The sequence below is a fragment of the Leptopilina boulardi genome, unplaced genomic scaffold (assembly GCF_019393585.1).
Source record: "Leptopilina boulardi isolate dan_hultmark-lab unplaced genomic scaffold, ZJU_Lbou_2.1 LbouV2_310, whole genome shotgun sequence".
In the NCBI taxonomy this organism is placed as follows: domain Eukaryota; kingdom Metazoa; phylum Arthropoda; class Insecta; order Hymenoptera; family Figitidae; genus Leptopilina; species Leptopilina boulardi.
Window position 1 is genome coordinate 468795 of NW_026137875.1, and position 26342 is coordinate 495136.

At 27.4% G+C, this 26342-nt stretch overlaps 1 protein-coding gene across 1 annotated transcript; it reads right to left on the reverse strand.

The window, feature by feature from the left end:
• Positions 1 to 33: 33 nt before the first annotated feature.
• On the reverse strand, positions 34 to 26233 carry LOC127283724 (neprilysin-4-like). The gene is made up of 18 exons (XM_051308777.1): positions 26111 to 26233; positions 21732 to 21814; positions 21470 to 21631; positions 20514 to 20597; positions 20174 to 20385; positions 19688 to 19927; positions 19447 to 19545; positions 19172 to 19313; positions 18963 to 19080; positions 18617 to 18707; positions 15433 to 15609; positions 15227 to 15327; positions 15031 to 15089; positions 14463 to 14514; positions 14312 to 14379; positions 14085 to 14194; positions 545 to 712; positions 34 to 332 (listed from the first exon to the last, which is right to left on the reverse strand). The coding sequence occupies exons 1-18, from the start codon at positions 26128 to 26130 to the stop codon at positions 153 to 155; spliced, it is 2166 nt and encodes a 721-aa protein (XP_051164734.1). The 5' UTR covers positions 26131 to 26233; the 3' UTR covers positions 34 to 152.
• Between the last annotated feature and the right edge of the window lie 109 nt (positions 26234 to 26342).

A 26342-nucleotide genomic window follows, 5' to 3' on the forward strand; every position in this document is an offset into this window, starting at 1 on the left:
TTATCCTTTTTGTTCTCCCCAAAAAAATATTAATTAAACTTTTCATAATGATTTACATTTATTCAATATACTAAAATATAATAATAATCGATTCTTCATTTATAATTTATTAACTATAGTGGTTTATTATAATACTTTTCAGTAAAAAATTATTATTTTAAAATATTGCATTTCCGCTCTGGATTCATTGGAGAATTTTTCGAACATCTAAAAGCTCGTGAAAATTCTTCACTATTTGAAACTGCTCCATTTATTCGAAAATATGTTGTTGAATGTTCATCTTTTTTTCTCATTTGTTCTCTATATTCGGGCGTTAAACTATCGCAAAATGTCTATATAAACAAAAAATAATTCACTTAATGAAAAAAAATGAAAGAATTTAGAAATTTATAATATTTTATTGTTTTGTATAATTATAATTTATAGAGATTTGTATGTAAATAAATAAATATTCTGCTTTAAATAAAAAATTAAATAACTTAATGAAATTATATTTAATTGTGTAGTTTAAAAAATTTTTTTTAAATATAAGAAATAAACTCACAGAAGCAAATGAAATAAAGTAGAGTTGTTTTCTACTTATATTTTGAAGTCCAGGAAGTATTTTATCATTAATATTGTGTTTTCTTATTTTATTTTTGTACACTTCAAACGCCGTTATTAATCCAGCGGTGTCTGCAATATTTTCTCCTTCGGTAAGTTCTCCATTTATCTTTGAATAAGATATTAAAATTTTCACTTTAGAAATTTAAAATTATTACTGAATTTTGAATAATAAAATAGACCCATAAATAGAAGTCATCAAAGTTCAAACACATTTTTAATAAATAATGCAGTTCACAAAATATACGAAACACTCGTGGAAAGATATGCCTACACTTTTTTGTCCTTTTCTAACGTACTTGTTGTCATGACAACATGTGAGTTAGAGAAGGACAAAAAAGTTTAGTTATATACGGACAAGTGTGTACATAATAGAGTTTTATACGTTCCCAACCCTGGTGTAGGAGAAGATGGAGAAGTTTCACATAAAAGACGTTTCATTTTTCTAGAGTAACTCGCACCTATCAAAATATTGTTTACGACAAATTTCAGTTACGTTTGTTTGTATTATTTATTAAAAATATAAATGTTTATTACTAAAAACTTTAATAACTGCTATTTGGGGCTATTCTATTATTCAAAATTTAGTTTCCACTGTCGGTGAGTTTTTTTACATATATATATATTTGTCAACACGAAAGAATATTTTTACAAATATCGTTTCATAGCATCATATGTGCCACTTTTATCTTTCATTTACAAAAAAAATACAAGTTGATTGATCCATTTTTCACGACAAAATCTGTCGATTACAAAATGTATTGCAAATTACGATAAACTTAAAATAATTTTTACAATCTCCAACACGAAAAAATAGTGAAACTGTCACTTTTGCATCTAATAGAAATTATTTATATTTATATATTTTCCAAGAAAGTTTATAAATATTATAAAATTTATTACTATGTAACAATAAGTACTTTCCATGTACTTTCACATATGTTGGCTTTTTATTTTTATAATATAGAAATATGTGAAATTTTATCTTGAATGTTGAACTTTTCAGGATTTTATCAGATTTTGAACATTTATAACTTCGCAGGCGATTAATGAAAAAGTCCCATTTTGGTTTTAAAATTTAAGTTAAATATTCTTTATTCATCTTATCAATATGTAACGAATGTAAGTAAAAAAAAATGTGTGCGGATTAGCTCGCCGTATCAGGGTTTCAAATTTCAAAAGTAAAGTCTTACATTAAGTTACAAATTATCCATAATTTATTATTTACACTAGATAAAATTATATTTACAAACTAAAAGGAATAAGCAACATTTACAACTATATTAATTAAAATTAAACAGAACGGAAATAATTGTCGAGGGGTGTTGCGAGTTTCTAAAAAAGAAAACGATCGTTTCGACTAGCGCGTGTTTCGTGAAAAAAAGGGGACTCTATTCTTTTTGGAACCGTGTTAAGAAACGCGAGGGAGATAAGCAATACTTTACGCTATCATTGAGTGAAACTCAATGACATTCGCCAAAGGATCAACTTATTTAAATTTCTTTAATGAGTGAAACTCAAAAAAATAAGGGAATTGAGTGATACTCAATTCCTCGTTATAATAATTGGGTGATACCCAGTTATTGTAATGTTTAAAGAACAGAAAAATAATTTTCTACGTAAAAGAGTTTCAATCTAAGTGAGACTTAGATTGAAAGATCGTTGCTGTCGTTGTCGTCGACTCTGCGTATTCGTGGCTATAAGTGGAGCATATATGTCAGGCGTTGGTCTTCGATGAAGCTCTAGAGTGAGACTCTAGTCTGCTGTCGATGAGTGAAACTCAGCGAATGAATTTTTAACTTCGAAACGCCGATTTATATACCCGCTCGTGGGACGATCGATGGAGGAAGTAAATAGACAAATCTGCGCGGAGCTACTTTGATTTTGACTAGGCGACGCGCATCTTCGGAGGGGGATCTCGAAGTCTTGCAACCGTTCCGTGGTGGGAGCTTAAGGTCTTTCTTTAACGTCCGTGCGTTTCACCTAGTCGTTTCGTTTTACATTTTTAATCTTAGTATAATGACTTTGATCTGTCACTTTTCGTGGTCACCAAATTTTTATATTCTTACAAATATTTGGTGATAGAGAACGAGCTACTTTTTATTTTTATTCACTTTAAAAAATCCACCTTAAAATACGAATTTGAAGGTTAAAAAACAAGTATTTTTATAAAACTGAAGTTGGTTTTCTCAATATAGATTTATTTGTATGAATTTTATTTATAAAAATACTTGTTTTTTAACCTTCAAATTGGGATTCCGATTCTGGACGTTGTGCTGTTCAGATCGGACATTTTGTCTGTTTTTTTTTGATTTTGTTTAAACTTTTTGTTTTTTTTGTTTTTGCATTTTTTTTTATGTTATTTTTGAGGGAATGTCCCTCTAGATGCTTTTAAGATAATTTTTGTTTTTGGAGTGTTTTTTTTTTTTTTGGAGTGTTTTTTTTGAAGTGCTTTTGCTTTAATTTGCCTCATTTCTTTGAAGCGTCATAGAACAGTGATCAATTTTAAATCCATCTGTATTTAACAGATTAAATATGAATCGCTTTTAATAATAAATTTTTAAGCGTTCAGGGAATAATTTTTCTCTTGTTCTTTGCTTATTTTGCAATTTTGCAAGACTTTTGTGCACGTGGTTACATAACCTTAAAGGGCCTCTTGGTTAACCTCAAAATTTTTGGAGTCAATTAAGGAACACTGTATGCTGTCTATTTAGGGTTTTACTGATGCTTTTCTCTTCTGTATCTGGATTACATCATTTTATATCTTGCTGCATTATGAGGATTATTGGACATAAATAAAATTGGATTGATACATGGATTTTTTCATTTCTGTCATGAGGACTGCTGTTTGGCTGCTTGCTTTTCCTTCCAGATTTCGCACGATTTGGTCTGCTTCTCAAATTTAACCTTTTTTCCTTTCTTTCAAATTTTATTAAATATATTGTAAAGATTTTAGTTTTGAGTTAAGCATTCATCTTTTTCAATTAAATTTCAAACTTTAAATTTAAAATTAAAATTTTTTTGGATTACTCTTAATTTTTAATTTAATTTTTCTTATAATTTTTGTCAATATTAATTTTTTTTTTTTTTTTCTCTTTTATTAATTTTATTATTTAATTTTTCACACAAATTATAAATTAAATTTCAATTCAAATATTTTGTTAATTTAACCTTTTATTTATTTACTTATTTATTTATTTATTTTATTTTTTTTTTTTAAGAGAAATGGCGGACTTGAAGGGGGTGCAGGAGGAGGAGTCCATGAATGTGGATTTGAGTGACTCTCCTACGTCACTTATTAATTTTAATGTAGAATCTCCAAGTGTAGTCACTACACAAATACCTCAGTCATCATCATCTTTGTTGATGTTGGCAGATGCCGCTAATGCCGCCAAGCCAGATAAAGTTATATCTAATTATGAAAGTTTTTTTCTAAAACATTTTGATACCCTTCCTCCTTTTTCTGCTTCTGGAGATATTGGTAAAAAGAGACCTCGTGATACCAGTCATTCACGAGACTCTAATTCCACTAACTCTTCTACCTCAAATGATTGCAATAGGCCTGTTGGCAAAAAAACTCCAATTTCTTCAGAATTTAAAATCGATAATGGCCCTTCAGCTTCTTCTGGTACTGTATTGAGGGGATTGTCTACTGGTCTTTCTGCTCCCTCTGGCTCTAACGTAAGACCTTTGACTTCCTCCAATATTGGACAGGATGGTCGAAATGATGATAGGATTCTTTCTAATCAATTAAATCAAGACTCTTTCTGGTTTAATGATAAATTTGGTGATATTTCTAAGAGATATAGCTCATTCAGCTCCCCCCCATTTGTTGTTCTTATGGAGAGTACCGTCTCAGGTCGTAATGTGGGAAAGTTGGATCCAGTTTGTGTTCTCAATTTATTGAACCCCTTTATAAACGGAGAGAAGTCAATTACAAGAAGCGGAATTAACCAATTGAAAATTACATGCGATAACTGGTTGAGTGCTAACAACCTTATTGATAAGAGAGAACTTTCTCTGGCAGGTTTTAGATGTTTTATACCAGATTCTTTTTTGGGAAAGAAAGGTTTCACTACTCTATTTCCTATAAGTAGAACTATTCCAGAAATAGTCTCTTTTTTTGATAGTCCCACATTAAGCAACATAATTTCTATAAAGAGAATCTTTAATGGTCAAACTCCGACTGACCGGGTGGAATTTACTTTTTGTACTAGGGCTGTCCCAAGCTGTATTTCTATGAGTGGCTATGATTTACAACTAATTCCGGTCATACCGAGACCAAGAAGATGTTTTAAATGCCAAAGATTTTGCCATACCCTCAATCAGTGTCGATCTACATTCCCTTCATGCGAATTTTGCGCAGGGAGACACCTTACAAAATTTTGTCCAAGAAAGAATGCAAGACCTTGTTGTAAGAATTGTAAAGGTCCTCATATTGCTTCATCAAGTGAGTGCCCGATTTTCGAGTTCGAATTTAGTATTCTTAAACTTAGAACTACCCTTGGTTGCTCTAGAGATGAGGCGAGATTGATGGTCTCTTCGGAAAATCCTGATTTATTTAGTGAGGTCCTTCCGAGGGATGACGACTCCCTTATTGACTCCTTTAATAATGATATTGCTACACTTGTTGAGGGAGATCACACTGAATCTAATAATAACCCTGCATCTTCAACACCGGTACGCGATTTTGTTGGATCAAATGTTGAAGGGAATCAGAATTTCAGGAAACCCTTTTCCCTGCTCGAGGTCGCTGAGTCTCTTGGTGATGATAATCTGACGAACAAATTGACTGCTGTTGATGAACTGTCAAATTTGAGTCAGTCTAAGTTGGACCTTATAGATTCGATGCGGAAAAATTTGTCTTTTTAACTTTCTTGCATTTTTCTATATGTTCGTTGATTATTCATTTAGCGTTTACTAAACTTGTTTAAATTTTATTTATTTATTTTTTTTTTTTTTTTTTTTTTTTTTTTTTTGAATCTCTAATGGTATATTTCCATTATTTTCTTTGAAGGGGAGAATGAGAATGAAATATTTATTATTTACATACTGTTTTATTGATCTGTTTAACTTTGTTTTTTCTTTTTACTTATTTTATTTTTTTATATTCATTTAAGCAGGAAAAGGAGAAGAAATATATTTATTCAATCATCTATTTATTTACTTGCTTATTTATTTACCTGTTTATTGGTTTATTTTATTTTTTTTTATCATCATTGTTATTGTTATTATTATTATTATTATTATTATTATTTTTTTTTTTTTTTTTTTTTGTGCTCCAGATATTGTTTTATTTTTTGTTAAAATGAGTGTTTTAAGTCCATTATTGGACTGAAATGAACCTCTATAAAATATATCCTATAGATTTGATGAGTTGAAGTTTATCTCTATTATTTTTATTTTTCTTTATTTTATATATATATTTATTTATTTATTTATTTATTTATTTATTTTTTTTTTTTTTTTTTTTTTTTTTTTTTTCTTTCTCTTTCTCTTTCAAATTAAAACTTTAATTGTTCCCTGAACGCTTATTAAACTTGTTGAAATTTAATTTTCGTTGGTATTCTATTGGAGCTTCTCCATTGTTATTTGGTTTAGAGGAAAGAGAAGAGAGATAATTTTCTTTCTCTATTCTGCTATTTATTCACTTGTTTAAATTGTTTTTTTATTTTTGCTTCCTCGTGGAGGAAGCTATGTAGTCCTTTCGTTTATAAACTTATTAAAAATGGTGAAAACAAATTTTCCTCTATATAGAAACATGTTATATGAGATCCTGATCAATTGTCCGGATGTATGTATGTGTGTGTGTATGTGTGTGTGTGTGTGTGTGTGTGTATGTGTGTGTGGATCGTTTTTGTGAACACGATATCTTTAACAGGTTTTAATGGATTTGGATAAAATTTGGTAGACTTATTTAACACATTAATCTCTCAAAAATGACGAGAGGATTTTTAAAAATACCCCAAAAAAAAAATTTTATCGTCTTTTTTCCAAAAATTTTTTTTTAATTGAAAAAATTTTTAAATCGAAAAATTTAAGGTAATATATAATATAATCGTCTTCTTTATGTCAAGATGAATCGATTGATATATATAAAGTATAGATTTGATTGAAATTTAAAGAATTAAAGAAAGTTAAAAAATCAAAAATTCTCATTTTAGCTAAAAAATGATGTGTTTATTTAAATTCATGTTTATATATGAAATAATTTTATTCCCTGCATTGAAACAAATTGGTTGGTATATATAAAGTATAGATTTGATTTAAAATTTGAGAATTAATAAAAATTGAAAAATCGAAAATTCATATTTTAGCTAAAAAATTTTGTGTTTTTTTTAAATTCAAGTTGATGAATAAAATAATTGTATTCCTTGCATTAAAACGAATCGATTCGTATATATAAAGTTTATGTTACACTCAAAATTAATTAAAATTTTCTTTATTTTTCCAAATATTTAATTAATTTAAAACATTTTTAACTCGAAATTTTTTAAATCAATCAATTGAATTGGACAAATTCATTGCTTCCTTCACGAGGAAGCGAATTTTTTGCTTCACACAATGAGGAAGCATAATGTTTATGAAATAAACATAAAGGACCCCCTCCTTGTTTGTTTTTATTGTTGTTGATGGTGTTTTTTTTTTGTTTTTTTTTCTTTTTGTTAAAATGAGCGTTTTTAAGTATGGAACTTGGAATGCTCGTAGTGTAGTAAATAAAAAGGCTGAAATTGAATCAATCCTCAGCTTATATGATTTAGATGTTTTAGCCATCTCTGAAACTTGGCTTTCACCACGAGTTCAGGTATGGCAGATTCCTGGTTATTATACTTATAGGAAAGATCGTGGTGATCGACAAGCTGGTGGTGGCTCCTTATTGCTAATTAAAAATACATTGTTGATTACACCATTACATATAAATAAGAAAGTTTTATCGCAAATTGATGTTGTGGGTGTCTCGATTAGTACAGAGTTTGGTCCACTGCAATTTTTGTCAGTTTACGCCTCACCTGGAGTACAGGTAATATCATCAATTTGGTCTGAACTCATCCAGAGCTGTAATTTAAATGAAAAAATAATTTTATGCGGAGATTTTAATGCTCATGCTTGGCTTTGGGGTGCGAATCATAATGATCGTCGTGGCTCCTGTTTAGCTGAAGCAGTTGAAGATTTTGATTTGATTCCTTTAAATGATTGTATTCCAACTTTTATAAGATCAGATGGAGTCAGGAGTAATCTTGATCTGATATTTGTGTCATCTTCTCTTGTCCAGGTTTCATCGGTTGAGGTTACTGCAGATTCTTTTACTTCAGATCATCTTCTTGTGATTGCTGAATCCAATATTACACCTAAACTTGTTAAATCAACTACTAATAAACTTAATACCAAGAATGTAGACTGGTCTAAATTTTCGGTTAGCATTGATAATAAATCTACAACTCTTTTAAATGATCTAGATGATGGTGCAGATGTTAGGGATGTTTACAATAAATTTGCTTTACAAGTTAAGGATGAATTATATGATTGTGGTGCTTATGCCCCATCAAATTTGCCAGGCAAGAGAAAGGTCAAACCACTTTGGTGGGACTCTGAATGTGATGATGCTCTGGAGAGGAGAAGATCGGCTAGAAGGGATCTTTTAGCTTGTCAGAATTGTGATCTCTTATCAAAATTTAATTCTATTGATAATGAAGTTAAGTGGTTTCTTCGACAGAAGAAAAAAACTTCTTTTGTTAAGTTTTGTGACAATATAAAGCCCTCAATGGGAATTAAAGAAATATGGGGAAAGGTCAAGGCATTTTCCAGCGCATCTCAACCATTTCGGACAGGAATTTGTAATGACCCTAACTCTGATGTTTTTAAAAAACTTCAGGAAGAGTTGGTTCAGGAAAATATTCCTGTTATTAATCTACCTTTAATTCCTGATCCAATAGTTCCCAATGTATTAAATGAACCTTTTTCTTATTTGGAATTTCATTCTGCTATTTCTCAATGTAAGAAAAATTCATCTCCTGGCCTTGACTCTATTTCAAATGAAATTCTTCAAAAATTGCCCACCTCTAGTAGGAGACTTTTACTCCGGCTTTTTAATGACTTTTTCACAAAATCTGTGTTTCCAGATACTTGGAAAAATGCTAGGGTTATATTTATTCCCAAACCTGGTGGAGTGGGTTTTAGACCAATTTCATTGACATCTAACATCTGTAAGCTTTTTGAGAAGATGGTCCATAGAAGATTGGAACACTATGTTGAATCCGTCAATGCTATCCCTAGATTCCAATTTGGTTTTCGTAGGGGACTTTCATCGATGGATTGCGTCTCTACCTTGACCACTGATATACATATTGGTTTTGCTAGGAGGGAACATACAATTGCCCTGGCAATTGATATTAAAGGAGCTTTTAATAATATCACTCCTCAATCTGTCTATAATCGACTGACAGAATTAGGTGCTCCTTCTAGAATCATCAACTTTGTGTCTTTTCTCACGAGTTCAAGGAGACTGTTCTTTTCCGCTGATACTGATGAGTATAGGCTCTCGGGTGTTGGAGTTCCTCAGGGTGGCGTTTTGTCGCCTCTTTTGTTTAATCTTGCTCTTGGCAATATTGATTCTTGTATTCCACATGATGTTAAATGGCTTATGTTTGCTGATGACTTGATTCTATATATCAGGACAAGTGATCCAACGTTAGGAATAAAAAGACTAGAGGAAGCGGTCAAATTAGTCTCTCAATGGTTGGTCGATTTGGGTTTGACAATTTCAATTCCCAAATCACAACTAATTGCATTTTCTAGAACAAATCAAGATTTGAATCAATTATACATCGAATTGGATGGATGTAGAATTAATGTTGGTGGTCCAATGGAATATCTCGGAGTGATTCTAGATAGAAGATTATCATGGCTTCCCCACATTAAAAATATTGCTGCTAAAGCCACAAGAGCAATTAGTGTTATCAGGGCCTTATCTAAGGTTTCTTGGGGTGCTAATCCAACTACATTACTTAATGTTTATCGTGGTTTTGTTAGGGCTCATTTGGAGTGGGGATGTCAACTATTTTCTTTAGCTGCTAAATCTAATTTAGCTATTTTAGACCGTATACAATTTTCTGCCTTAAGATCAGTACTTGGATGCATGCGATCTACTCCCACTTCAATTTTATTATCTGAATCTGATGAGCCCCCTTTACATCTCAGAAGAGCCATGCTCTGTAGAAGACACATAGTTAGAAATATCTCTTGGTCTCGCAACCCCCTATTTCCCAAATTACAATTACTGGATGAAGTATTATTTGGAAGAACGGGTTCTCCGGATGAAAAAATCTTACGAAGGACAAAGTTTTCTTTACTTGAAGCATATATAGATGTTGGGGTTATGCTCAATAAATGTGGCAGAACAAAAAAACCTAATTTTTTTGATTTTTCTTGGCGTGAGCTTACATTTGATATTTCGATTGATGTGGACTCCGGTTTGGAAGTTAAATCTAGTGTCAATCCATGTGAAACTTTTGATTTTTTTATGAACTCCTCTTTTAAGGATTATGTGCACATCTTTACTGATGGTTCACATAACCCAACTAGGAGTCTTTCTGGAGCAAGCTATCATGTTCCCTCTATGAATCTTGATTTCTCAGTCAAACTCAGTGGAGTCATGTCTGCTGAATCCTGTGAATTATACGGTATATTTTCTGCGTTGAAATTCATAAGATCTACTCAATTAAATAAGATTATTATAGTATCTGACTCGAGAACTTCACTGAGTGACATTGGAAATAGGTTTTCACTTCTTAAGCCGCATCCCATTATACTTAAAATAGTTAAAATTACACTAGAGTTGATTAACGAGGGTCGTCTTATCCAATTTATGTGGGTCCCATCACATAAGGGTATTGTAGGCAATGAAAAAGCTGACAAGTTGGCTAAAGAGTCCTACAATCTACCTATAGGTAATTTTGCGGGTGCTCCAATGAGAGACTTTTATTCATTGTTGAGATCTGATCTAATATCGTGGACAAATAAATTATGGGCCTATTTTGGTTCTAATATATCCCGTAATCCCTATTTTGAAAAAGTTAATTTCAAATCTGTAAGACCCTGGTTTGGCGGCATTGATGTGCCAAGAAGATATATTAATTTAATTACAAGATTGAGATCTGGTCACATATGTACGGGAGAGCATTTCTCTAGAATGAATTGGACTCTTCCTCTGAATTGTCAGTGTGGCGAGGAGTTTAAAAGCCTCCGTCATTTATTAAGTTATTGTCCTTTATTATCTCCTTCTAGGCCTGCATTTTTCTCTTATTTGTCCTCTAAAATTTTGAATTTTGACCCGGACAATTTTAATCTGGACAGTTTAATTTTTAAGCCAACTTTAAATTCCGTTATTGAAATTGGCAAATTCTTTAAGGATAGTGGTATAATTTTATAGTCTTCTCAAAACTTCAATCTAAGCTTATTTTTTGAGATATTATTGTGAATTTCCCTCAAATCCTTTTCCCTTAAGCAGTAATATGTAACTATTAAACGCCGCATATACATCTAACCTTTACTGAATTCGTATATTGGAATGGACAATAATCGCCTCACACGATATAGAGGCTAATGGTACAGTCACAACTTGACTGCCTTGCTACGTGGACAATAATACATTGCAGTGAACTGCACTTTACCTATACTTAAAATCCTGGACTGGTTTAATGCCTTGGATTACCCATAAATACTATCGTTAAAACAGTGTTCGTGAAAATTAACTGTATACCAAAATCTCAAATAATTAATCATTATTAGTGACATTCATTAACTTTTATTACTGGAAGTGACTTTTAGTACTGGCTATTTGTCTATACAAGAGGCCATTTAAACAAAACAAAACAAAAACAAAACAACCTTCAAATTCGTATTTTACGGTGAATTTTTTAAAGTGAATAAAAATAAAAAATAGCTCGTTCTCCATCACCAAATTTTGATAAGATGAATGAAGAAGATTTAACTTAAATTTTAAAACCAAAATGGGATTTTTTCATTAATCGCCTGCGAAGATATAAGTGTTCAAAATCAGATAAAATCCTGAAAAGTTCAACATTCAACATAAAATTTCACATATTTCTATATTATAAAAATAAAAAGCCAACATATCATGTGAAAGTACATGGAAAGTACTTATTGTTAGGTAGTAATAAATTTTATAATATTTATAAAATGTCTTGGAAAATATAAATAAAATGTGACAAATTTTGACATTTTACAGGTAAGTTTGAATATTAATTTTCACTTAGTCTTTGGCTTTTTTCACACAATTATCAATAAACATTGGTAAATTAGACTATTTTAAACAAATATCAATGAAAAAAATTTACTAACTGAATTATTTTTGTTCTTTTTTATAAAATTTCCAAAGTTGTCAAACTAACCTATTTTCCGTTCAACTCAACTTAAAAACTAAATTTCACCGTAAATAAAAAAAAATTGCATAAAATAATTGTCAAAAATGAATTGTACGGATATTCAAAGTCATTAATACGAAATATCAAATTTTTCTAAAAATAGGCTGCAACGACTATAGGTGAAATAAAATGGAATGACCCTAAAATATAATTTTAAAATTCACCTATAGCAAAGTGCTATTTTTAATTGCTTAATTTTATATTTCTATTAAGAAGAAAGAAAAAAAGTACTAAGAAAAATTAAAAGTTAATTACAAGTACTATACATGAAAAAAAATAGTATTGAATCAAGAAAACCTATGTACTTGACCGTATTTTATACCAATATTTTCTTGATCCAAGAAAATTTACTTCAAACTAATAAAAATTTCTTGGATCAAGGAAATATTGGCATTAAATACGGTCAAGTACATAGGTTTTCTTGATTCAATACTATTTTTTTCAGTGTATTTGCTAAGATTTTATTTCATTTAATGATTTCCCTTTCTTACAATTAATGGATAAAAATCATAAATTATTAATATTTTCTATTAGAGATGAAAAAGTTACAGTTTCTAGCACCTCATATATTTTAAATCCATATTTTACAAAAAATAATAAAAATTTTAATAAAATTATTTTTATTTCGTGATATTGATTTCTTTAAAATCATTTCTGCAAAGTATTATAAGGGTAAGTCCACGTCAGAAGTATCAGAATCTGCAAGTGGTTCTTCGATTTTAATGATACTTGGTAAAAAATACCTATATAAGAGCAATGTGTAAGTAAAAGGAATTTTTAAAATATCTAAAATTGTAGGAGTTATATCACTTTAATTTTGATACTGCATTTTTTTCTTTCCTTTATATCTCGGTCAATTTTTAACCGATTTTGATGAATCAAAAACGATTTTTTTCAGTAAATTACGTATTTTCAGAAAATTTTAAAATAAAAATAAAATTTTGTTATTTAAATAGAAAAAAGTAAAAAACAAAATTTCTTTTAGATTTTTTTTCAATTTCGACCTCTTTTTTTAATTTTTAATTTTTTAATAATATTCCTTTTTATTTTATCTTTAATTTAAAAAAAAATTCATCCTGGAGACTTTTTTAGATCTCGTGATATCGTTCTTTAAATATCCACATCTCAAGAAAACTAGGATCCAGATTTGTGTTTCTACTTTCATTTGTTTTATAATATTATTGTTACAAAATAGAAACTTTCGCGTAATAATGTTTTTATTTTTATAATACTTGACTAAAACAAGTGAAAATTCAAGCAAATCAATATTTTATTAATAGATTTGAAGCAAAGTTTTTATTTTTGTAATATTTATAATTTAAAATAAATTGTAATGAAACCTTAACAATGCAACCTGAAATTGTAGCTTAAGTTTTTAACACTTTCTTTTAGAGGATTCTAAAACAAATAGTTATTCATAACCATAAAAAATTTCAACAAACAAATGAAAGTAATGATAGAAGCAAGTCCTGCGGTTTTCAAATTGATGAAGACTTATAATACTTAAAGGACGATATCACGAGATCTTAAAAAGTCTCCAGGATGAATTTTCTTTAAATTAAAGATAAAATAAAAAGGAATATTATTAAAAAATTAAAAATTAAAAAAAGAGGTCAAAATTGAAAAAAAATCTAAAAGAAATTTTGTTTTTTACTTTTTTCTATTTAAATAACAAAATTTTATTTTTATTTTAAAATTTTCTGAAAATACGTAATTTACTGAAAAAAATCGTTTTTGATTCATCAAAATCGGTTAAAAATTGACCGAGATATAAAGGAAAGAAAAAAAATGCAGTATCAAAATTAAAAGTGATATAATTCCTACAATTTTAGATATTTTAAAAATTCCTTTTACTTACACATTGCTCTTATATAAAGCTATAATTTTACCAAGTATCATTAAAATCGAAGAACCACTTGCAGATTCTGATATTTCTGACGTGGACTTACCCATAATTTTTTAAAATTAATCGGCAACGACATTAGTCGAAATATGATGGAATGACTCAAAAAGATAAAAATATTAAAAGTTACGTACCTTGTAGTTATTAAATTGTTCAACAAAACATTTTGATTTTTCTTTGTATAATTCAATCATCCTATCTGACCACCAATTCAATTTATTTCCATTTTTATCATACATTCGACCTTAGGAAAGTTAAAATAAATGTTAAATTAAGAATGAAATTTTTTTTAAAACTTAATTCATTATAGATATTATTATAATTATTATTATTATGTATGTAGATATTTAAAAAAACATACCCTCATTATCAAAACCGTGAAAAATTTCATGAGCCATAATAAAACCTGTAGATCCATAATTAACAGCCCTATAAAAAAATGTTATTTAACAAAATTAATTTTATTTAAAAAATATATAAAATAAATATTTAAATAAATTTTGTTAACATACGTTGGTAATGCAGCATTGAATAAAGGTGATTTGAGTTGAGCAGCAGGTATAGCTATCATTAAATTAAATTAAATTCTGTTTTTTTTGTTTCTATATACAGTCGTATCTCCGTACCGTGCAGTTTTCTCAAATTTCCCTCTCTCCATAATTCCGTATCGTGCGGCTCTGAAATCACCCCTACTACACACCTTTTCAGGCTCGTCTGATAAGGTACTTTGCGGGTGCCATACAAGTAACTTCAATTTTATTGAAATAATTTTTTGTTTTATGAAATAATTTCACGTTTTTAACAAATAGATCAATATATCTTTATTTTTTTTATTTAACAAATAAAATTAAAAGCATTTAAAAGATCACTTTTTTGCTTTACGATCGGTCTTTAGAATACGGCACTGAAAGTTGGTGACGTCATTGCACGCTATGAAGTCACACACAGGGGTTAGAAGGTGCACGGTACGGAGACACGACTGTATTAATAATTTTCGTTTTTAAAAAAGTTCATATTCAAAAAAAAAAAATAAATATTTTGCAATAGAAATAGTGTAAAGAAATATAATTATTATTATACTTAGAGCATTGTCGGGCATATAGTAAACGGCATTAGCAGTTGTTGGCAAAATAGCAAACCTAAAAAGTAAACACTTTCAAAAAAATTTTTACATTTCAAAATTTTTGTTACAATTATTAAAAATAACAATCTTTAATATAGGTAATGTATTATTAATTAATACTGAAAAAAAATTTTTTAATTACATTATACTTACTCATTTTTTTCAGCTGAATTTCTAAATACATCCCACGATTGTTTTGTACCATGTATAAAGTAACTTAAAACATTTTTAAAATAATCTGGTCCCAATTTGAGCTGCAAATTAAATCGTTTTTATATTTTTTTTTATTAAATAAAATAAAATATAAAAAAAAATTAGAAAGCTAAAAAAATTTGGGTTTAAATTTTTTCTTTTCTTACACCATCGTAAACGTGATCAAAAAATGTTTCATTTTTGAATGTTTCAGGATAGCCAATATGAAATTTCATAGCTTTAAGTTTTTGTTGAGCTACAAATTTTGTATTTTCATCCATCCAATTGGCTCGATTTATTTGTTTTTCAACTCCTTCGCGTAATTCATCACCCATTTTGCTAGCCTTTAAAATAATAATTATAAATTCTACTGTGAAATAGCATTATTATAAACTATATATATTCGTGATTTATTCGCCCGAAATATTCCTTTTTGTGAGTTGGAAAACAAAATTTTGCGTCTGAATGTATATATCAAGAATTTTTTTTTTACTTCTTCATGGAGAAAAATGGAAAAACGTATAAAGTAACTTTTTCTACGTTAAAAGTAAAACCTGAACATTTTTAGCATTCGGATTCTTTTAACTATCCTTGCCCCAGTACTGGGGCAAGGATAGTTAAATTTTTTTTACTTTTTCATTCGTATCTCGTAGGGATTACAGTCTACAGGAAAATAATGTATAGCAAAATTATAGCCAAATAACCAGGCTTTCCAAAAGTACTACTCGTTCAAGTTTGGTCGCTAGATTCGAAAACGTCTTACCTAACTATTCATGCCCCATCCTCCCCTACAATTTTCCTATTTTTGTACTAATTTTTTTGACTCCCGGCATAATCTAGAGTAATGTATGAAAAAATTTTAAACTTTTACAACAAAATGTTTAAGATCTTAGCTTTAATTTGCTTTTTGAAACATAAAAAATGTTATCATCACTTTTCCAGGGTGGCTGCAAAATTTTATTTTCAAAATTCCCTGACTTTTCCCTGACTAAAAAACTTTTGAATTATTTAATATTCTACATTGCTGATTGAAATTTTTATAATGCTTTTTAAGTAACAATTTTATTCATAAAGAAAAAGATAAGATAATTAAAAATTGTTTAATAACAAAAACGTCTAAATAAAAAAAACTGAATTGACATTTATGTATCAAAGTCTTTTAATTTGTGGTTTCTTTTAATCAAAATTCCCTGACTTTTAAAGAATTTTTAAAAATTCTCTGACTTGCGGACACCCTGCTTTTCGCCGCCTAGCTGCTAGGTTGTAGAAAAACATGCCCGGAGATTTTTTAAAATACTTTAGGAACTACAAAACATTTCTTAAGTTTTAAAATTTTTAACATAAAAAGCTCTTTTGAAACTTAAAAAATGTTTTGTGGTTCCTGAAATATATTAACAAATACCCAATGTAAAAGAAATGATTGTGGGACCCTAAAAATCACAAAAATGTCACAATCATTAAAATAAACAATAATTTTGCTAACTCCTGGAAAAAACTTTGTAGTCCTTTCGTTTATAAAACTGTTCAAAGTGGCGGAAACAAATTTTTTTCTTTATAGAAACATGTTATATGAGATCCTGATCAATTGTCCGGATGTATGTATGTGTGTGTGGATCCCTTTTTTGTTTAGAAGATAACTTTAACAGGTCTACACTTTTCGGTGTATTTTGTGCAAGAATATGCAATAAAATCGTCTGCCTAAGAAAAATTGAATTTTTTTAGTAAGTTTTTTATGCTTTTGGATGCGTTTTTGGTCTTAAAAAGGGTCTTCCTCTACTCGGATCTGGGTGTCAATTTTTTTCTACACTTTCCGGTGTATTCTGTGCAAGAATATGCAATAAAATCGTCTGCCTAAGAAAAATTGAATTTTTTTAGTAAGTTTTTTATGCTTTTGGATGCGTTTTTGGTCTTAAAAAGGGTCTTCCTCTACTCGGATCTGGGTGTCAATTTTTTTCTACACTTTTCGGTGTATTCTGTGCATGGATATGCAATAAAATCATCTGCCTAAGAAAAATTGAATTTTTTTGGTAAGTTTTTTATGCTGTTGGATGCGTTTTTGGTCTTAAAAAGGGTCTTTCTCTACTCGGATCTGGGTGTCAATTTTTTTCTACACTCTTCGGTGTCTTCTGTGAATGAATATGCAATAAAATCGTCTGCCTAAGAAAAATTGAATTTTTTTAGTAAGTTTTTTATGCTTTTGGATGCGTTTTTTGTCATAAAAAGGGTCTTCCTCTACTCGGATCTGGTTGTAAATTTTTTTTACACTTTTCGGTGTATTCTGTGCAAGAATATGCAATAAAATCGTCTGCCTAAGAAAAATTGAATTTTTTTGGTAAGTTTTTTATGCTTTTGGATGCGTTTTTTGTCATAAAAAGGGTCTTCCTCTACTCGGATCTGGGTGTAAATTTTTTTTACACTTTTCGGTGTATTCTGTGCAAGAATATGCAATAAAATCGTCTGCCTAAGAAAAATTGAATTTTTTTGGTAAGTTTTTTATGCTTTTGGATGCGTTTTTGGTCATAAAAAGGGTCTTCCTCTACTCGGATCTGGGTGTCAATTTTTTTGTACACTTTTCGGTGTATTTTGTGCAAGAATATGCAATAAAATCGTCTGCCTAAGAAAAATTGAATTTTTTGCTTCCTCGTGGAGGAAGCTTTGTAGTCCTTTCGATTATAAAACTTTTCAAAGTGGCGGAAACAAATTTTTTTCTTTATAGAAACATGTTATATGAGATCCTGATCAATTGTCCGGATGTATGTTTGTGTGTGTGTGTATGGATCCCTTTTTTGTTTAGAAGATAACTTTAACAGGTTTTAATGGATTTAGATAAAATTTAGTAGGCTCATTTATCGTATTAATATCTCAAATCTGACCAAAGGATTTTGAAAAATACTCCAAAAAAAAAATTTTATGGTCTTTTTTCAAAAAATTTTTTTTTAATCGAAAAAATTTTTAAATAGAAAAATTTAAGGTTATATATAATAAAATCGTATTCTTTACGTCAAGACGAATCGATCGATATACATATATATAAAGTATTCATTTGAGGTAAATTTAAAGAATTAATGAAAGTTAAAAAATCAAAAATTCACATTTTGTCAATAAAATTTTGCTTTCTCCACGAGGAAGCAAATTTTTTTGCTGATCGTAAAGAGGAAGCAAAATGTTCATGTAATGAACATCTGAATTTACAACTTGTTTTCTTAGAATTTTTAGAAAAAGTGTTAAAGTAACGAAATATGATTGGATTTTTAGAAAATTATTATTTACAAAGACAGTCAAAAGGAATATTTTGGGAGAATTGACCATTCATTGATTTGTAAAATTTTAATTATTAATTTTTCTACTCACAATTACTTTTGAACTTTCGGAAAAGTATTTTTTTATGTAAGCTTGATTATAGCCATGAACAAGAGGTAAGTGTTCAATGCAATATTCCCATCTGCAAATAAATTATAACAATTAGATTAATAAATAAATATAATATAATAAATAATCACATTTATATTTTCATAAAATATGTAAAATAAATTTTTACAAAAGTAAAAAACTAGCAATAAATAATAATAAAATAACTTTTAAAATTTTTATAATATTAAAGTTTTTAATATTTCATTTTTTTAAATGTCAATTTAATAATTTAAGTTTTAAAATTAAGTTTTAAATTTTCAAAATTTGCAAATTATATTTAAAGAACCGTTTTTTGTCTTCTTTAATTCCATAAATCGTGTTCAACGAATTCGAGTACCATTGTCTCTTCTCTTTATCCAAATATTTCAAAGAATCCTTAACAAATGTCCAATGAATGTAATTAACTAAAAATAAATTTCAAAAAAGTAACAAACATTTTTATTTGCAATTTATGTGTAATATATAATATAATTTTTTTTTTAAACAAAACTATACCAATTGTTTTGTGAGATATTTGACTTAAAAGTCTAGCTAATTTGATAATATATCCTCTATCCAAAAGTAACAGTTTTTCATCATCATTAATTTTTATGTCTGAATTTACTGATAGAGCTCGAAAAATTTCCAACCAATTGATCTAAAACATTATTTATGATGAATATTATAAATAATATATAATATTATAAATAAGTTAATAGATTACTTATTAATTTCATTCATTGCATAAATAATTAAAAATAGAATAATAAAAATGAATAATAATGATGTACCTTCGATGAAGAAGATCCAGTATTATGTTCATCATAGAATTGTTGCAATTCAAAAATAGTCATTAAAGATGAATTATTAGTTGAGTGGACTCTCTTAATCTAAGAAAATTCTCAAATATAATATACATTGTGTGTAAAAAATATTTTTATTAAAAATTTATGGTGTCCGGAATTATTTTAACGCACCCTATAAATATATATATATTTGAAGCGAATTTTCAATATTGTAATGATAAAATACCTTTTTTAACATTTTTTTGAAATTGATCACTTTTTGAATTTCCTTATTATTAATCTCTTTTGTCATTCCAATTGATTTGGCATAAGCTTTCACTACTGTTATCAAAAGTTTTTTTTCTTCTTCCATATAAATAGAATCATCATCGTTATCATCATTTTCAATATTTCCGTCGTAATAATCATCTTCATCAATGCCAATTGGTAGTAGGGTACGAAATAAAGAATAACTTGTTCGATCCAACTAAAATTTCATCTGTTTATTTAGTTGAAGTGAATTTTGTCGATTATGAAATTATTTAAAAGTGCATATGACATTTTTGAGTAATTTCTACATTATACAGAAAAAAAATTATTCTAAAATTAACAATATATCGTCTTAAAACATACTGAAGAATATTTAAATGCAACTTTACCCTTAAATTTAGTATATATATATATTCTTTTTTTAAAATATTTAAAATAAATTGTTTTTAATTTGTATACTTGCCGTTAAAACTTTTATGGTCGAATTATTAGGAAGAGAATCGATACTAATAGAAAATAAACTGTATTCTCCAAAAAAGCCTGCATAATATTTTGCCACTTTCTGCCAAGAGAATTCATATTCATTCCATTTACAATCATTACAAACCAATGGCCATCCACCTACATTTTCTAATAATTTTGTAACTGGTTCAAATCCTTTCTTTCGAAGTCTTTCTAATGAGGAAAAATTAAGAAAGAAAGACAATTTTTATACTAAAATTTTTATAGTTCTTTTCATTTAGTAAAATTTATTTAAAATTCTAAAAAGTATACTAAAATTTCTAATTTTTACTACTACGGACCTTCATCCATACATGCAGCATACCACTGTTTTTCTACTTGTAACGCCAGTGTGTCATTGTTTGTTATATCTACTTCTAAAATACCTGAAATAAAAATTCAATTTTTGTAACTGTTATTAAAAAAAAAAAATTGTAAAAGGAGGATTACTCTCAGTTTTTATGCAAATTTTCCTAGTAATATGAGAAAATATAATAATAATGTGCAAATTCTAATTATATATAGTAAATCCTCTCAAAAGTAGACAAATATTCTTCAACCGAGAATATTGTTCTAAATGTGAATGAAAACTGATAAAATTCGTCCTATCATTTTTATCCTCTTATAAGGAAAGAAGAATAGTATTAGTTGAAGGATAATACTCTTATTTCAAGTAAAAAATTGTATATGATTTTTTAGAAGAAGAAACATCCTCTCAAACAAAGAATATTTTTTTCCGGTGAATTGAATATACATATATCCCAGATAGCACCGAACTTTACAGGAAGTTAACAGAAAGTTAACGGCGATAAGTTTTGAAGTTAACGTTGTTAACTTCCCGTTAACTTTCCAGAAGCTTTATTTGTCCTCAGAGTTTAAGTTAACACTGTTAACTTGTTGAAACTTAGAAAAGTTAACTTGCTGAAAGTTTTCCTTTGTAATTTTATACAAAATTTTTAGGGTAAACTTAAAAATCTATTTTCATGCGCAGATGTTTTCTATAGCAGCTAGGGCTGCGCAATACTTTTTAATCACATTTCCCTATGTACTAAAAAAACTTTCGGCGAATTTAGCTTTTTAAATGCCAGGAAGTTAACAGTGTTAACTTAAACTCTGTGGACATTTAAAACTTCTGTAATGTTAACGGGAAGTTAACAGTGTTAACTTCTGAATTTATGGTCGTTAACTTCCTGCAAAATTGGGTTGCTATCTGGGATATAATATATATATTTTTAATTTCTTTATTTTTTCAACTTACTTTTCAAATCAATTTGTATTTTTTCATCAAGCATTGTATTAAGATTCCATTTTTCCTTTGTTTTTGGAACTGGATGATTGTTGGACCAAGACCCACATACAAAACTATAAAAATCTTCACAGGGATTTACTGTTTGATTCATTCCACTCAAAATTAAATTAGCTGCAATTATTTATTTATCAAATTAAATTAAATTTTTGTAAAATAACAATACCTACAATATATTAGGTAATAAAATTAATCATATAAGAAAATTACTTGCCAACGTATTTGCACTCTTCATTATCACAGATTGTGTATTCTCTTTTTCTTGGAAATACTGGACTTAAACTCACTAAAAATAATCTGAGAGGGGATAATTTTTGAAAATACGTTATTATTGTTTTAAATATTTAAAAGAAAAAATTTATATTTGCGAGATATGAAATTTATACTTTTAGATATGAGAAAGTACCTATTTCTTTTAGGATTTACATTTATTTTCAAGCAGAAAAAATAAAGGAAAATAAATAATAAGTAAAAATAAAAAAGCAATTAATTAAGGACGCTCCGATTAATGAAACAAACTCAATATCTTTAGCTGAATTAGTTTTTGATTTTTGTTTTTGAATTTTTCAAAATCCAATATGATGGATCTAATATGGCAGACATATTTCAAAATTCAACGAATTCTCTTGAAACTTTAAGAATTGATCGAAATCGTTTAAAAAAATTTTTAATCTACTTTAATACAGAGTTTTTTCTTGATATTTAAGATATTCTTTTCTTCTTTGGCTACTGATGGTAAAGTATGTCCCTACATTATCAGCGGCGGTAAATAAAAAATTTTCTTTATCGACTATTGGTGAGGTATATTTCTACATTCACAGCATTCGGTAAATCAGGGACTCCGAAATCTCCAAAGCAACAAGTTTTAAGTAAATCGGAATTAAAAAAAATTTTCCCATATTGGATCCACCATTTTGAATGTTAAAAATCTAATGCCAGATTTGTAATCAACTATCGAGCAATGATACTAATTTACTTCTATAGATTAAAATTCACTTTTGAGAGGAAAAAGGTATATTTATTTTTAAGTAACAAAAAGTTTAAAATTGGTCTCATGCAAACTTTTACATTTTTATGTAGAAGGAACAATATCTTCTCAGGCAAAACAATGACTTTTAAGTAGATAAAGCTTGTTCTGTCAAGACATTTATTATTAAGGGGCTGTCCACAAATTATGTAAGCTTTTTTTGAAAATTTTACCTTTAAATAATTTGTGGACAATTAAAAAAAATAATTGTTTAATAAGATACAAAAGGTTATAGTATTCTCTGTCAAATAGGGACCAGATTCTATTTATTTAGTTTAATGCTTAAAATCTTTTAAAATGTTGTTTGATTGAGATAATTTTATATATGAGAGATTCTTTTTCAATCGCCCCAGCCCAAAAAGTCAATGTTCTGGGATTGGCTTCATACTTTGGTAAATTGTTGTCCTATATGATAGTAATAAATCCCTAAAATATAAACTCATTAAAAAAATATTTGTAGAAAGTAGAGGGGGTTGAAGTTTTGACGTTAAGGGTAACATTGTCATTTTCAAATCCGTATAACTATGACAAAAGTTAATGGATTTTAATTTATCTATAATGAATTTTATTGCATTTTTCACGTACTTTTCAAAAATGTATACGAAATTTAAAAAAAAAAAATTTTAACCCCTTTTTTTTCAAAATCAACCCTTATTTTTCGATTTTCACCCCTTCGGGTATTTTTTTTTTTTTTTTTTTTATTTTCATTGGAAAGCTGAGGTTTTTTCCGATGAGCTATGTAAATATGAAAATGGGACAACAATAATTTTGTGAGTAACAGAATATTAAAGTAGGCGGTGCCGATAAGGGGTGTACCTGGAGATCATCTTTGAGGATTTAGATAGGCACCGCCTAATTTAATATTATGTTTCTCACAAAATTATTGTTGTCCCATTTTCATATTTACATAGCTCATGGGAAAAAACCTCAGCTTTCCAATGAAAATAAAAAAAAACAAAAAAAAATTCCCGAAGGGGTGAAAATTGAAAAATAAGGGTTGATTTTGAAAAAAAAGGGGTCAAAATTTTTTTTTTTAAATTTCGTAAACATTTTTGAAAAGTACGTGAAAAATGCAATAAAATTCATTATAGATAAATTAAAATCCATTAACTTTTGTCATAGTTATACGGATTTGAAAATGACAATGTTACCCTTAACGTCAAAACTTCAACCCCCTCTACTTTCTACAAATATTTTTTTAATGAGTTTATATTTTGGGGATTTATTACTATCATATAGGACAACAATTTACCAAAGTATGAAGCCAATCCCAGAACATTGACTTTTTGGGCTGGGGCGATTGAAAAAGAATCTCTCATATCTATTTTTTAAAAGAATTTTTCTGTTTTTATAATGTTTCTTTTTTTTGATAAAAGAGAAAAATTGTTTATATTAAAAATATGTTAATTTAAAATTTATTTAAAATGTTTTCACATTTTTCCTCTTTTAAATATACATGTAAAAAATAATGTAACAGATTATTATACTATTTAATAATAGTAGTGATGTTAGAATGTGAATTCATACAGTATTAATGGTCAAATATTGCATTTTTCAAACCACATCCGGTAGATGAGATAAATCAATTGATAAGAACTACTTAATGAATGATTATTACGAAAAAAAAACCTGTACTCATCGTAATAAAAAAAATCTCTTTAGAAGAATAATATTACAATGAATTACGTTTGGAATTTCCAAAATTATAAATTAATCTCATCCAAATCTGAGTTATTAAAGATTTCACTAAAAATGTCAATGACTCAACATTTTTTATTACTTCAAGCAGTGAAATTTCATTGAATACCAGCTCTAAAATTGATATAAATTTTTTATTTATTTTTATTTTATTAACTTTTTTCATTTTCTTTATACCTATGTACTACAATTAAACCATATTGAAAAATAATTAAAAATTTACTTATTTTGCAATAATTTTAAATTAAATTTTTTACGATCGAAAACGGTAAGACTGTAAAAATTTATATCAACTTTTTAGAGGTTGCACTACACTTTTAGAAAAAGGCTGTATTAAATTTAATTTTTTTTTTACATGAAGCAAATAATGTATAAATAGTATTGAAATTTAATATACATTTTCATTAAAAATAGACATTTTGTAAATGTTTATTAAATTTAATAGCTTTTAGATTTATTTTCTCCATTCTGTATACCTTTACAAAGTTTTACAATATTAAATTTAATAAAAATGTTTTAAATTTAATGTAAATTTATATTAAACTTAACAAAAATGTATATTAAATTTTAATGATTATGCATATTTGCATATCATATACAAAATATTAAATTTAATACAGCTGTTTCTAACAGTGTATATATATATATATATATATATATATATATATATATTACTTTATTTCTGATAATGAGAAAATTAATTATAAATTCATACAGAAAATTTTATTTAATTATTATTAAGTTAATCAATTATATTTTACCTGAAGTAATAGCAGCTTATTTTTAAAAAAATCTTATAATTCATAATCAACATTTTTTATATTCAATAACTTACTTCATATTCGTATTTTTGTCAATTATTTAATAAAATTTTATACATTTACCTCGGAATTTGAGTTCTAATAAAAATTTATTTAGAAAATTTTCTAGGAAAAATTTGATTGAAATGTTTTTAAATTTTGCTACATTTCACAGATAAGTTTCAAAATTCTATAATATTTTGGTTGTTTTTATACAATAATCAATTAACATTAAAAGTAAATTAGACTACTCTCTAAATTTGAATTAGTAAAAATTTTCACTAATTTTAATTAGTGACTCACTTTTTGCTTTTGAATTAGTTAAATTTTAATAATTCGATAGTAACAAAATTTGTTGAATGAGATAAATTTTACTAATTCAATAGTAAAAATAATTTTTTAGTATTTATTAATTAATTTTTACTAATTCTAAGGCAAAAAATGATTCACAAATTCAAATTAGTTAAAAATTTTACTAATTCAGATATGTAGAGTATTTTGAATATTATATTATCAATTAAGAAATTGACATTATCGTTCTTTTTTTATTAAATTTTTACAGCTGTTAAATTAAAGTTTTTACAGTGCAATTCATCTTTAAATTTTAAATTCTGAGGTAAATATAAAAAATATATAAATATAAATAAAAAAAATATATATATAAATAATTATCAAAAATGAATTTTACGGATATGAAAAATGATGATTACGAATTATAAAATTTTTTTAAAATTATTTCTCAACGACCCTAGATGAAATATAATAAATTAACATATTGTAATAACTTACTGTTACACATTTATTTAATTGAAAATTAGCTAAAAAAATGAAATTTCAAATTAGTGAAATTTATGAAATTTCATTGTTTTAAATCATTAGTGAAAATTCCAATGATTTTCGTTAATTCTGATTCAAAGTGTATAATTAAATATTTTAAAATTCTGAACTTTTTTTTTTTATTAATTTGCTATTTTTATTAAGATAAAAAATTAAAATTTGTCTAGTCATGCAGAAAAAAAAGATTATATTTTTTTCATCTAAAAAAAAAAAAAGAGTAAAACTACTTACAATAAAATGATAGAGGACATGATTTCAGTGAATGGTGTCTTATTTGAAAGAACTGTAAAACACAACAACTTCCGTATAATTTCCTGAGATAAAATGGATTGTTGAACCGCCTCCTGATATTTTTTTTTCGCTTCTATATTCCTTTTAAACTTGCGCGTGAAGCTGCAAAATTCAACTTGTTTTCACGCAATTACGCAAATCTTTTAAAGAATCACATTTAAATGACGTCAAA

Excerpts from the sequence above, each read along its gene's own strand:
- LOC127283724 (XM_051308777.1), bottom strand. The coding sequence starts at position 26,130 with ATGTCCTCTATCATTTTATT. Across the intron at positions 18,708-18,962 it reads ATTAAAGAAGACAAAAAACG|ATGGGAATATTGCATTGAAC; the intron begins GTTCTTTAAATA and ends ATTTATTTGCAG. Across the intron at positions 15,328-15,432 it reads TTGATCACGTTTACGATGGT|CTCAAATTGGGACCAGATTA; the intron begins GTAAGAAAAGAA and ends TTTAATTTGCAG.